This window comes from Gracilinanus agilis, chromosome 2, assembly GCF_016433145.1.
Source record: "Gracilinanus agilis isolate LMUSP501 chromosome 2, AgileGrace, whole genome shotgun sequence".
NCBI classification, from domain to species: domain Eukaryota; kingdom Metazoa; phylum Chordata; class Mammalia; order Didelphimorphia; family Didelphidae; genus Gracilinanus; species Gracilinanus agilis.
This window is the reverse complement of record NC_058131.1, coordinates 433,717,728-433,732,664: the sequence shown is the minus strand read 5'-3', so window position 1 is coordinate 433,732,664 and position 14,937 is coordinate 433,717,728. Positions and strand designations below refer to the sequence as shown.

At 36.4% G+C, this 14,937-nt stretch overlaps 1 protein-coding gene across 5 annotated transcripts in view; it reads left to right on the top strand.

Annotated features, from left to right (window-relative positions):
• Window positions 1-14,937, top strand: part of LOC123237647 (E2F associated phosphoprotein) — a 35,632-nt gene that overhangs the window by 6,976 nt on the left and 13,719 nt on the right. For 3 of the 5 annotated variants that reach the window (XM_044664705.1, XM_044664707.1, XM_044664704.1), the window contains 2 exons: window positions 2,222-2,345; window positions 6,299-6,409. In XM_044664705.1, the coding sequence (XP_044520640.1) occupies window positions 2,222-2,345; window positions 6,299-6,409 (235 nt within the window). The remainder of the gene's footprint in view (window positions 1-2,221; window positions 2,346-6,298; window positions 6,410-14,937) is intronic. The other 2 variants (XM_044664706.1, XM_044664708.1) reach the window with 2 other exon arrangements.

The window sequence follows — 14,937 nt, the reverse complement described above, 5'->3', positions numbered from 1 at the left end:
CCTTCCTTCCTTCCTTCCTTCCTTCCTTCCTTCCTTCCTTCCTTCCTTCCTTCCTTCCTTCCTTCCTTCCTTTTTTAAATAATATTTACCTTCTGTCTTAGAATCAATACTATTTATTAGTTCCAAGGCAGAAGAGCAGTAAGGGCTAGACAATGGGGGTTAAGTGACTTGCCCAGGGTCACACAGCTAGGAAGTTTCCGAGGCCAGATCTGAACCTAGGACCTCCATCTCTAGGCCTGGCTCTCAGTCCACTGAGCCACCCAGCTGCCCCCAATCTCAGTTTTCTTAAAGAAATGTAAGTAATTATATTAGAATGAATATCTGAAGAGTTCATATGATGAAAATATAAACTTTACTCTTTTCCTTGTTGATTATATGTGTTTACTATCAACCAAATTTGAATGCCTTGAATATGAAGAGAAACAATTGCATTAATTCCTATTACAATATTCTTTACAGATCAACCAAAAGTTTTTAATTGTATAGTCTAAAATTATTTTCGTTATAAACCTACCTGCCAACAAAAGTAAAAAAATAAACCTGTAAAATAAAGAGGTAAGATCCTACCCTGATGTTAGAACCAAACACATTTATAAACAAATGAGCACATAAAAACTTTTTGCATCTACTTTGTGAACTCCCAGAAGTTCCACTTTTGGCCCTGTTTTCTTTCTTTCTCCATTCCCTTTACTTTATATTTCATATTTATCATTTTTGTAACATAATTTTCTATTCTGCTATATGAATTCAGTCATTCTCCCAGTTAACGAGCCTATGGGTTTTTTTGTAGGAATTTGATATTACAAATAAAAGCAGTGGTGGATATTTTTAAATAGCTGGATCAAATTCTATTTCACATTTCAATAGCACTTACCATGAGAATGGAGGGAAACTTTAGGCCCAGAGAAATTAAGTAATTTGTTTAAGTTAATCTTTTTCTTTTTTTTTTTTTTTTTTTTTTTTTTAAACCCTTGTACTTTGGTGTATTGTCTCATAGGTGGAAGATTGGTAAGGGTGGGCAATGGGGGTCAAGTGACTTGCCCAGGGTCACACAGCTGGGAAGTGTCTGAGGCCGGGTTTGAACCTAGGACCTCCTGTCTCTAGGCCTGACTCTCACTCCACTGAGCTACTGTTTAAGTTAATCTTAATAGTTACTGGAATTTTTATGGAGAGTTTTGTATTGGCATGTGGATTTATTCCTGTACCATAAAATGTTAAATTTCTTTTTTTAGCTAAATAAGAACTTGGGGACTAAGGCAGGTTAGGAAGGGAGAAGCATTGTCTTTTTCCTTTTTTAAAATTTTTAATAGAAATGTACAAACAGCAAAAGATAACAAAGAAAATATTTAGCATAGAAAATTCTTTGTAATGTGCTTAAAAAGACATGATTATTTGATTAAAAAATTTTTTTATTTTAATTTTTTAGACCAATTACTTGTAATAACAGATTTCCATACAAGTTTTCCTAAGCTTTTTGATGGAACTTATCCTCTTCCTTCCTTTCTCCTTTCTGGTGCTGGCATACAATTTGTTCTGGGTTATACATGTATTATCATGCAAAACATATTTCCATATTGTTCGTTTTTCTAAGTGAGTAATCTTATAAAAACAAAACCCCCAAACATAAACTCAAATAAACAATTGAAAAATGGTACAATTGTGGGGCAGCTGGGTAGCTCAGTGGATTGAGAGCCAGGCCTAGAGACGGGAGGTCCTAGGTTCAAATCCGGCCTCAGACACTTCCCAGCTGTGTGACCCTGGGCAAGTCACTTGACCCCCATTGCCCACCCTTACCACTCTTCCACCTATAAGTCAATACACAGAAGTTAAGGGTTTAAAAAACAACAAAAAAAAAATGGTACAATTCTATCTGCATTCAGACTCCCAACAGTTCTTTCTCTGGAGATGGATGGCAGCATTCTTAGTCATAAGTTTCTCAGAATTGTCCTGGATCATTGTATTGCCATCTCTTTAATTTCCAATTTTTTGCCACCACAAAAAAAAACCCAGCTATAAATATTTTTGTATAAGTAAGTCCTTTCCCCCTTTTTTTAAATCTCTCTGGGATATAGACCTTTGGGATGTAGTGGTATTCTTGGAACAAAGGGTATACTTTGTTTTATAGTCCTTTGAGCATAATTCCAAATTGCTCTCTAGAATGGTTAGATCATTTAGATATGCCTATTTGAAATGTATTAAGGCATTTCCTTTACATTTTCAGTAATAACACAAGTGAATAAGAAGAAAAAAAAACAACAGTATCGGATTCCAACAAATGATGAATTATTATATGATCCTGAAAAAGACAATAGAGATCAGGCCTGGGTGGATGCACAAAGAAGAGGGTAAGAAATTTAAGCCATAAAAGAATTTATGCTGGAGCAGTAAAAGAAAATAATTATCTCAGCCAAGTACCTTAGGATAATTAGAAAATGAAAGCTCATCTTTGTAGTGTTTGAAAGAAATTTATTTTTAAAATAGATGATTGAAATTGTTGAATTTCATCCAATACATGATTAGGTTATTTACTTTTTCCTTTAGTTTTTTAAATAATATTTTAAAGTTTTCTCATAATTTCACATATATAATACACATACAACCTTAAATTAATATACAACTAACCATTTACATAGAGCAAATTGTTGTTTTCTAGCTTTTTGTCTCCTGATCTCTTTATGCTCCCTTCTCAATGTTCAAAGTTCCCCACTGTGGCCTCTGATATATTTGACTCTGTTATGATTAAAATTGTTTCGAGACTGTTATAATTATTAACAAGAGAGAGAGGGAGAGACAGACAGACAGACAGACAGACAGACAGACCTGACTTCAGTCTGAGTCAGAGCTCCGTCTTCTGGACACCAGATCACAAGGGACTAGGGGCCAGCAGCTAGCCTCTTCTCAGTGCCGTGAGACCTCTGCTGTCCTCCCATAGTACACATGTGCCCAGTCAAAGGCTGGGGCTAATACCGACCCAAATGAGTTTTCAAAGACATAGAGGATATAGTTTATATTAAGTTCACACAGCTTTTTCTTTTGCTCAACCCCTAACACACTGTCATTTGCCAAATCATACTATTTCTACAATATTTCTCAAATTTATCCTTTTCCTCTTCATTTGCTTAATTCAGTCTACCTTTTTTTTCCCCCTTATCTGTTACAGTAGTCATCTAACCTTTTCCTTTCCTATAATACTGTTGTCAGAAGTCTTTTTCATGCACAGCTCTGATCATATTATTATTCTGTTCAGTAATCTTTAGTGGCTACTTTTTGCCTAGCAAATAGAATTCACACCCTCTCCAATCCTGGTATTCAAGTTTTTCTTAAAAGAAGTTTTTTAAAAGAAAACTTCAACCCTGGTTCACCACATCTTATTAATACTCCTTCTTCTGGGCCCCACCCTTCTCTGATTGAAGAGTGTGGAGGATGAAGGGCAAAGCACTTCCAGATCTTTTGTTTAAGAAGGTTGCTCAGGCCAGCCCTCTCTTCTTTTCCTATCTGGTTGCATTTCCGTATTCATTACATTGTGAGTTCCTTGAGAACAGTACCTTTTTTTTTTTTTTTTTTTTGCTTTCTTTGTATTGTAAGTTTCTGGCACATATTAGGACCTTAATAAATTCTATTTAACTTGAAATGTTCTTTTCACCTTCCCAATCATTTTTGCCTTATTAACATCTCATCTGTCTTTAAAGGCCAAGTTTAGATACCATTTCCTTTTTAGCATCACCATGAGATAAACTTTTTGTATTTTATCCTACTTCTTTTGTGCTTTATCATATTTTACTTTGTTACATTATTTTTGTAGTTCTCCTACTTAATTTTAGCCTCCTTAAAAGGAAAGGAACCAATTTTATTTGTATTTTCATCTTCGCTAGCCTCTAAGATATAGTGCCTTGTATTTAATATGTTTATTGGATCACTTTTGAATTCTTAAGCCAAACCTGTCTTCCTCCAGGACAACTCCATACTCCAAAATTATCTTTCCTATTTTTTATCCACAACCAAAAAACTAGCCCTTAGACCAGTGATGAGCAAACTATGGCCCGTGGGCCAGATGCAGCCCTCTAAAATGTTCTATCGGGCTGTGGAACATTATTCCTAATCTGATGAATACAATGAGTAGGATACAATACAAGAAACTTCGAAAGAGTTGCCTTAGAAGCAGACTGACAGATGAGCATTTCCTTTCCTTTGGCCCCCTCTTTAAAAAGTTTGTCCATCACTGCCTTAGACTGTTCTTTACTCTAAAATGTTCCTTCACTGTTCCCTTTTTCTTTATCTAGAATATACTGAGATATTTGACTAGATAATCAACCAAAAAGAATTTTTACAATTTATTTTTATTTTCAAACCCTTACCTTCCATCTTAGAATCAATACTCTGTATTGGTTCCAAGGCAGAAGAATGGTAAAAGTTAGGCAATGGGGGTTAAATGACTTGCCCAGGCTCACACAGATAGGAAGTATCTGAGGCCAGGCTAGAACCTAGGACCTCCCATCTCTAGGCCTGGCTTTCAATCCACTGAGCCATCCAGCTGCCCCCTAAAAAGCATTTGTTAAGAGTTGGTTACACACTAAGCATTATATAAGGCATTGGATAGAACAAAGTACAGCCAGGTATCTCTCATTTTTATTTTAAGATCACATAAGAATCCCTGGTTATCCCAAGCACAGAAATAACTTTGGTCAAGGATGCTCTTATTACCATTATTAAGCAAAGTAAATATCAATTAATTAATTAAGCACCCAAGTATGTACCAAACACTGTGCTTAGCACTGATGATACAAAAAGAGGTAAAAGATAATCCCTGCCCTCAAGAAGCTTGCAATCTAATGGAGAAGAGATAAGAGAGATACATATGGTTCCTATGTGGTTCCTGATGGCTGATAGGTAAAACTGTTCACTTCAGAAATTAATCTTAGGTTTCTGTTGCTATAAGAGATTCATTTGCTTCCGCTGGAATATGGGGACATTTATTTGGCTTTAGTGGTTACATATTAGTGTGAAGGGATGCAGATATTTTTAAACTTGTTTTTGTATATATGTATAAATACTGGTGGTTGTGAAGATAGGCCTGTTCTATGAGGATGTCTGCATTAATGCAATGAATAGCTTCCTATTTTATTCATAACCTCATGTTTTATATTCCATATAGATCTCTATAAATCTATAGGTTGTACCATCCTGTAGGTCAATTAGCCAAACACCTTAAAGTATTAGATACCAGTTTAGAATATCTCTTTTAGGTTTTATATAAAATATTTGGCTATGATTTTGTGTGAAAGTTCTGATATCAATTGTAATGAATTCAAATTTATGTAAGCAATAAAAAAGCAAATAGCAGATACTAGAAAAATATTTTGTGAAAAGCTGTATTTATTATAACAGGACTGTGACAAAGAACCATTGGGATTGAGTCATTCTCCCAATCTATTTATAATTTAATAAAGTCTTAACCACCCAGGATGTATCTGTAAAGTTGGAAGTAGTGTACCATTTTGCAATTAAATGTACATTTGTTCAACAAATAATATTTGCAATTTTGGGTTTGAGGGCTGGAATTATAGTAAATGTACAAGTGACAGTTACTTTGTACCTCAATATTAAAATTCAATTATCAATAAATTATTTTATTACTGTTGATAATTTCTGAGTATGAATGATTGCTGAGCAAAATTTAGTTGTAGTCTTTTGATTGACTCTCCTAATATCTTGTTGATAAGCAGATCTATCAATTCTTCAGAAGGAATTCTGCAGAGATAGCAAGCCTGGAAATATATGAGTTTTAATAATTGTGTTGAAAGCTTAGTTGTCTGTTTTTTTCCTTCCTGTTTTTGTAAGTGTGTCATCATTGTCATGGAAGATTTTCAGAACAGATTCCAAATGGAAGAGGGGTGCCATATATAAAGATAGTATAAATAGTCCTCTATTAAATGTTAAAAGCCTTGTGGAAGAGGCCTTGAGTTCCCTGGGCTGATCTTCAGTTTTATTTGGAATATGGAAAGACATATATAAGAATTATATAAAATGAGAAATTAAGAGAAATGACAGAGAGGGCAGTCTTTTGGAATAGATGGGATAGAATGGGATCACTTTAACAAGTGGAGGGGTTAACCTTGGTAAAAGGGTAAAGCCACTTCATGTGAAACAGTTGAAAGTGAAGGAGTTGTAAGTGACAGAAGGTACTTTAGAGCTTCCATGAGTGAAAGCATTATATTCTATATATTTTTATAAAATAAGAAACATAGCATAGCTGTATACCTTAATATTATAATGTCTTTTTTCACTTTTTCTCTAATAGATACCATTGTTTAGGAATGCAACTCTCTCACCAACAACAGGCTGTACCAAACAGTGATGCTGTCTTAAATTGCCCTGCCTGCATGACTACACTGTGTCTTGATTGCCAGAGGTAATGAATGAGGGGGAACTGTTAATGGATTTTATTTTTAAGTAGAAATACATTTTATATTTGGGGACAGCTAGGTAGCACAGTAGGTAGAGTGGTGGGCCTGGAGTCAAGAAGACCTGAGTTTAAATTCAACCTCAGACACTTATTTGCTGTATAATTCTGGACAACTCACTTAATCCTGTTTGCCTCCATTTCCTAATCTTTAAAATGAGTTGGAGAAGGAAATGGCAAGCCATTCCAATATCTTTGCCAAGAAAACCCCAAATAGGACCTGGGAAAGTTGGACATGACTGAACAACAAAAAAGTTTTCCATTTATATTAAGATTTTCATGAATTCCTTGAGGACAGAGACAACATTTCATGCAAGCTCAGAAAATTCTTTAAAAATATTAATAAATATTTTTTCTAAATGACCTATTGTGTGGGGTAGAAATTGAGGGGACCTTGAAAATGTCAAAGTTCACCCTCTTTTACCACTTATTAAACAATATATGACTGTGGATGTCAATCATTTAAAATATAAGGTTTTATTGACAGAGAGATAGGGGGCGGGGCATTGTCTTAGGTCAAAGACAAATGCCCCAAAGGATTATAGAGAAAATGTGGGTCACTGCCTCAAGTTGTGACTCAAGACAAATGCCCAATAATTCACTGAAAAAAATCTCCTTTTTATAGGAGTCTGATGTAATCAAGTCTCCTAGAAGGGATTATAACATTTTAGAATAGGTGGAGATAATGTTGAATAGTTTTACATTGGCTTTACAGTGAACACATTCAAGCTTATTAACATCTTCAAGAAATTGGAGAATATGGGGACAGCTGGATGGCTCAGTGGATTGAGAGCCAGGCCCAGAGACTGGGTTCATATTTGGCCTTAAGACACTTCCTAGCTGTGTTAACCTGGGCAAGTCACTTGACCCCCATTGCCTAGCCCTTACTACTTTTCTGCCTTAGAACCAATACATAGTACTGATTCTAAGAGGGAAGGAAAGGATTTATTTAAGAAAAAAAAAAAGAAATTGAAGAATAGCTTCATAATGAATACATCAGCAAATCAGTATTTTATAGGAATGACCAGGGAGTTGGGGACAGATTCAAAGAGGGGAATGGTTTGAGACTGGGTTATCTAGGAGGGGCTGAGGAGAGGATCATTCAAGCTATGGGGCTTGACCTCCTATTAGAAGCTTCAATAATCCAAATACAAAGATATAATAGGGGAGTCCTGTTAAGACAGAAGGATACTCAAGATTACTCCAGACCTTCAGAATCTAAGACCATCAGCCTGAGACTCCTGCCTGGGGCAATTTCCAGGTAGTGACACACTAATAATACACTAATTTCCCAATTCACATACCTATGTTTCTAAATATATTCCTTTCCCTCTGTAAATATGAAAAATGATAAAGGCTTGTATAAATATATATATTAGTAATTTAATTAAAGCCATGCTGATAGATAAGTTATTAGACCACGCACTTGTAAGCATTCAAAACTGCCGCCTCCATTACTGTCTCCAGTCTGCTGGCCAAGAGAGCCTACTGGCAAAGAGACCACTCCCTCCTAACCCAGGAGATTTAAGCTCTTCCCTGGGTCAAGACGTAGGCCTTCCCAAGCCCCAAAACCCGGAAATGGAAACCAGTTGGACCATATTGGATCACGGGAAATGTAGTTTTGATACATTTCCCATGTCCATAGAAATATATACACTTTTAGATGGCATTTTCCAAATTTCACTTTTACAATTCCCCGTGAGGTCCGGCAAAAAAAAAGGTTAGTTCTTTTTTCTTCGCTGGACCTGTAAAAATAAACAACTTCTAAAATTTAGGAATTTGGGGGGTAAAAGAAATAGATGAACAAATGGTTAAAATTAGCCGCATTGACAAAAAACCAATTTGGGGCTGTCCCCCACTGGCATAACAGTGTACAATTAAAACAATACATACAACTCAATTTCAACTCCCCATAGTTCAATCAACTGCACCCCAAAGTTCAAAGTTTGGTCTTCATGGTACAGTGAAGGCTTTTCAGACATCTTCATGTGTCCTCACCAAACAAGTTCGTCGTCTGGATTTTGGGGAGATGGCAAGATCCTTATCCTGAAATTATTCTCAAAAGAATTTAAACTTTACATTATAGATTACAAAACATACATTTTCTTCTAAGATTTATACAATTTAATTCCCCGTGAAATTACTCCTAAAAGAGTTAAATATACATATATTTTTACATTATCGAATTTTAAAAAACTTAACAGATATCCCTGTGAGGTAAATCTTAAACACACCTTTTTTCTAAAAAAAAGGTACCTCAGGTCAGCTAAGGATGAGTGGCTGAGTCCTGGGGGTTATATGAAGTCAATTGGCAAAATAAAAAGAATAAAATTCAAGAAAAAAGAAGAAAAAATTAACTTGTGAATGAAATGTAAAATGTAGGGAAAATAAACTTAGACCTTTGAATGAAGGTCTAATTAAAGTGAATTCAGCAGTGTGCAATTACCCATCCAGGGCCAGGACTTAAGGAAAATGTCTCTCTCTGATCTGACTTATCATCAGCTTTTTTAGGGAACTGAGCCAAATAAATAACCAATCTTAGGTGCTTTCTAGGAATCTAAGTCGAGGGGACCCACGTCCTCTAAAGTTTTAGAAAAGACTGGAACTCCAGGACTCAAACCCCAATTTCCAAGTCCTAAAGTATTGGCATAGAACTGCTGCAATCCAAGCAGATTTAGTCAGTCAAGTCTCTGACCATGTGCTTTCTTTTAGCACTATTAACGGCTTTCATATTCCCTTCTGGAATCAGAGAGGGATTTAAATCACAGTCCTATAGGCTCAGGTATTTGCTGTAGAATCAGAAAAAGAATAAATAATGATTATATATGTACTTCCAGTACAAGATGAGAAAAGGGAAAAATCAATTTCTCTAATAAAAAAAAGTTTTAAAAATCAAAAAATATATATATAGTTTAGAACTAGAAGGGTTTTGTTACCCAAAAATGAGGTTTTCATTTTGTGAGTGTAAATGGATCTTACAAAAAGCAGATTCACAGTGCACATTCAAATAGAGTACCATTATTTCCAATAGCACATTTTAAAACAATAAACAGTGATGTTTAAAATTATATACTTGTTACAACTGTAAACCCTTGGCAAATGCTGTTATTGCTTCCATAGCAAAGAATATACAAGAGCTCCTTGACTCTCTGTATTTAAAAAAAAATCCTGGATAGGAATGCTTCTACCCATTTAAGGCAATAATATCTCTTATAATAAAATATATAAAAGCTTTATCCTTTAAGACAACAATTCTTAAGGATTTAAAGTAAAAGTTAAAAAAGATCTCTTGTAAAATTACAAGGTAATATTCAAAGCATGGAAAACTTTCAAGGTTCTTTGCAATTACCAAGACAGAATAAATTTTTAAAGACATATGCTCTATAAGATGTTCATAGGTGGTACATATAACCGCATTATTTCTGATACAGTAAGCTTTAAGTAAATTAGGAAATATAATAACATCATAAGCAGTAACTTCATTAGCGTAAAATGATTCAGTGCAACAGGAAAATCAACAAAATAAGCAAGATTAATTTACAAAAGTAATTAGCAATATACAGTAAGATACAGTCTCTTTAAAACAGAAATAAAGCACATTTAGTTCTGTGGTTTAAAAGTTTACCCCTGGTCCAATTTAAGGTTCTTCTAATTGAGTTCAAAGTTAAAGTTCAAAGTTCTGAGCAGTTATGGGGGTGAATATTCTTCCCCCGAGTTCAGTTTTTAATCACAAGCAAGTCTGAATAGGCCATTCGGCCGATTAAGGGTAAACGCTAGTTGCTAGGTCCAGACTATCGTCCACGTGGACTCGGGGTTAGTGGAGAAAAGCTGAGGAAAATACCCACGTGTAGAGTCTGTGTGGGTGTTGCCTAATTTAGGTCTTTAGAAAAACACGTGGAGGGCTAGAATGTCTCCTATAAGAAAGTAGAGAGAAAGGGGAATATACCCAAATTGTTAGCGGCAGGAACTGAAGCAGTCTCTGGAGGTCGAGATCTCGGCAAGTCAGGACTGGGTTACTTCCCGGAAATCTCAGGAAAAGCAGCTCGGGGTTCTGGAGTGGAATGATGGCTTGCAGGCTTTCGGCACGGCAGGAATGGAGATCAAGTCAGGAGTCAGGAGATCAGCAACAGCAGAGACACACTGGCTGGGCTCTGGCATTTTAGTGTAAAGCCAAAAGCCCGAATCGGCTGGCCTGACCTCCCTCCCAAGGTGGTTTGGGCTGGACTGGCTGGCTGAGTCCCGCAGGAGGCAAAAACATGCTCTTGCTTTTAGCAAAAGCATGGCAAGGAAAGCCACTTTCCTTTTTTAAAAAAGTGCTCAAAAGAGCTGAGCCAGACGGCCAAAAAGCAGGCATGGCTATCATTAGGCTATCTGGAAGATTTAGAGTTCGAATTTCTACCTTCTGGTTCGCCAAATTGTAAATATGAAAAATGATAAAGGCTTGTATAAATATATATATATTAGTAATTTAATTAAAGCCATCCTGATAGATAAGTTATTAGACCACGCACTTGTAAGCATTCAAAACTGCCGCCTCCATTACTGTCTCCAGTCTGCTGGCCAAGAGAGCCTACTGGCAAAGAGACCACTCCCTCCTAACCCAGGAGATTTAAGCTCTTCCCTGGGTCAAGACGTAGGCCTTCCCAAGCCCCAAAACCCGGAAACGGAAACCAGTTGGACCATGTTGGATCACGGGAAATGTAGTTTTGATACATTTCCCATGTCCATAGAAATATATACACTTTTAGATGGCATTTTCCAAATTTCACTTTTACCCCTCTAATCCCTCCCCAAACCAATCTCTTATAACAAAAAGTAATTACAAGTAACAGAAAAAACAGTTCAGTAAAATTAGCCAACATGATACTCTCAATATTTTGTGGGACAAGCTTTGCCATTATATTTTTGTAGCATGTAATTTCAGTTGTTTGGCCATTCTTTCCATCTATATAGATTATCTCAAAACTACTGATCACATTAAAATCTAATCATGTATAAGTGGTAGGGATATTTTCTCACTCCCAGGTCTTTCTTTGGATGTGGAGAGCATTCTTTTTCATAAGTCCCTCAGGATTGATCCAGGGATCATTGCATTGCTACTAGTAGAGAAGTCCATTACATTTGATTGTGCCACACTGATATCTCTGTATACAGTGTTCTTCTGGTTCTGTTCCTTTTGCTCTGCATCAATTCCTATAGGTCTTTCTAGTTCACATGCAATTCCTCCCATTCATCATTCCTTTCAGCTTAATAATATTCCATTCTCATCAGATACCACAATTTATTCAGCCTTTCCCCAATTGATGGACACCCCCTCATTTTCCAGTTTTTTTGCCACCACAAAGAGTGCAACTATGAATATTTTTGTACGCATATTTTTCCCTATTATCTCTTTGGGGTACAAATCCAGTAGTGGTATGGCTGGATGAAAGGACAGGCAATCTTTTTAAAGCCCTTTGGGCATAGTTCTAAATTGCTTTCCAGAATGTTTGGATCAATTCACAACTCCACCAGCAATGCATTAGTGTCCCAATTCTGCCACATCCCCGCTAACATTTATTATTTTCCTAGGTGTGAGGTGGTACCTCAGTGTTGTTTTCATTTGTATTTCTGTAATTATGAGAGATTTAGAACACTTTTTCATGTGCTTGTTGATAGTTTTGATTTCATTGGGTAAACGCTGCCAATTCATGTCCCTTGCCCATTTATCAGTTGGAAAATGGCTTGATTTTTTGTACAATTTACTTAGCTTCTTATAAATTTGAGAAATTAGACCTCTGTCAGAGGTTTTTGTTATAATGATTTTTTCCCAATTTGTTGCTTCCCTTCTGAATTCATGTTGTTGGCCATTTCTTATGGTATAATAGTATTCTATTACAACCATATACCACAGCTTGTACAACCATTCTCCAATTGATGGATACCCACACCCTTAGTTCCAATTCTTTGCCACTACAAAAGAATCTGCTAAAAATATTTTTATACAAATAAGTCCTTTTCCCCTATTTCTTTGGAATAAAGATCCAGTAGTAGTACCGCTGAGTCAAAAGGTATACAGAATTTTATGGATATGATTCCATATTGCTCTCCAGAAAGGTTGTATCAACCTTTTCACAGTTCCACCAACAGTGTTTTTCCACATTCCCTCCAACATTTATCACTTTCCTTTTTGGTTTTTGGTTATATTAGCTGTTGCATAATTTCTAAGCATAGTAATGCAAATAATAGGTTTATTGGGAGAGGGCTGGTCTCACAGTAAAGTTGGACTTCTGGTCAAGACCAAAAGACCCCAAGCACTGTGAGAGACCTTCCTTTATAACCCAAGAATATCACAATTTATACCAGTACAGAAATAATTCAAGACAGTAGTTATACTTATCTAAAAGTAGAGGCATGTGTAGTCCCTGTTTATTGGTTGAGGCAACTAGGACATGGCTCTCATTGGTGAAAGACCTTACTTGATAAGCAAGGGGGAGCGGGGGACCCCCAAACCCTACTTTCTAAGCCTGTTGATGTCAAGAATCATGTATAATAAGGCTACCAGGGTAAAGAAGAGCTGTCAGGCCCCCAAGCAAGGCAAAAGCCTGATGATGTATAATAGGGTGTATACAAAAGTGAAGGGTTGTGATAAGGCTTCTAGCCAAGGCAAAATCCAAGTTCAAGACCTTAATTGCTGAGGGTGCATGATATTGCAAGTTAAGGGCTAAGGCTGAAAATGGGGCCTATGCTAACAATGATTAGATATATTAAAGCATCTATCTTAATTCAAAGCTTAATATAATCATCATATACTAAAATCTAATTCTCATATAAGGGGGTAGAAGATCTCACTCTCACATAGCCACTCTGATAGGTGGGAGGTAGTATCTGAAGATTTTGCATTTCTAATAGTGCTTTGGAGTTAAGGCAAATGTCTGGTATTTAAGGATTATCTAATAACTGTGCTGAAGAAACAAATTATTTGTTGTAGCCCCCAGGAATGAGAGTACGCTCCAGTAAAATCAAAGCCATGGTCTGGCCAGAAACACTCCTCATATGAGGCCCCAAAACCCCTCCCTGATGTAAATGACTAACTGTTCTATATATACTCATTGAAGCCAAACGTTTCCCTCAGAATCTGGACTAGATGATTTACATATTTACTTGTGATTTATTATCCTATAGAAAATTGTGCTTAGAGCCACTGAGGTAATCTAAATCCATTGTCTCCATCTTGTAAATCATTCCTAACCATTGTCCCTGCAAAAGGTTTGCCTAATCCCTCAGCCTATATCATTTACCCTATAAATTGTAGACCCCAACCCATTAAACTTTGTCACTGCTCTAAGAGACTATCTGTGTGGTTCTTAGTTGGTACATCCCTTCTGTAAACCTAGGACACATCCTTTGCACCCATGTTTGGATGACCCGTGAGCTATTTCCAGAACTGGCATCTGACAGTTTGTTTGTTTTTTTTTTAACTTGAGAGGACAACTATAATTTTGCCACATGGATTTTGTTGTGATTCTTTGATGTGGTACTGGGAGAGGCACTTATAAGGACAATGTGAAAATCTATCCAGAAACTGGAGTTGGGGATGGATGGAAGGAAGGAAAGATGAAATAAAGTATATATTAAGTGCATACTATGTGCCAAGCACTGTGCTAAGTATTTTATAAATATTACTTCATTTGATCCTTACAACAACAAGTAGGTACTGTTATTATCCTCATTTTATAGTTGAGGATCCTGAGACATACATGTTAAATAAGTTGCGTAGTATCACTGGATTTGAACACAGGTATTCCTGACTCTTGTAAAAAAAAAAAAATTGGGAGGCCCTTTTAAGCAAAGATCTGGTTTTATTGTGAACAGAGAAATCAGAGGGGTAGATGTTTGCAGATTTCTCTCCTGGTCCAAAACCCGAGTTGTTGAATTGCAAAATACACAACACCACAAACCATCTTAGGCCCTGTTACCTCAAGGGCTCCTGCTTAACCCATATGGGCCTTTGGAGGGCCCCTGTCCTCTGAGGCCTTCTGGTCCTTGTAGCCTCTTACATGAATTAGTTTGATATAAAGTACATTATAAAATAGATTCACACACCTAGGTTTAACATAGTAACTAATTTATGATTAATATGATAACACACTTAAAATCATTATAATAATATACACACTTGAAATTATAACTCATATATTACACTGGGGCTACATTCTTTTTTTTTTTTTTTAAACATTTATTAATATTCATTTTTAACATGGTTACATGATTCATGCTCCACCTTTCCCCTTCAACCCCCGCCCCCGCACCCCCCCCCCCACACCCTTGGCCAATGCGCGTTTCCACTAGTTTTGTCATGTGTCCTTGAACAAGACCAATTTCCAAATTGTTGGTAGTTGCATTGGTGTGGTAGTTTCGAGTCTACACCTTCAGTCATGTCCACCCCGACCCATTCTTTCAAGCAGTTGTTTTTCTTATATGTTTCCTCTCCTGCA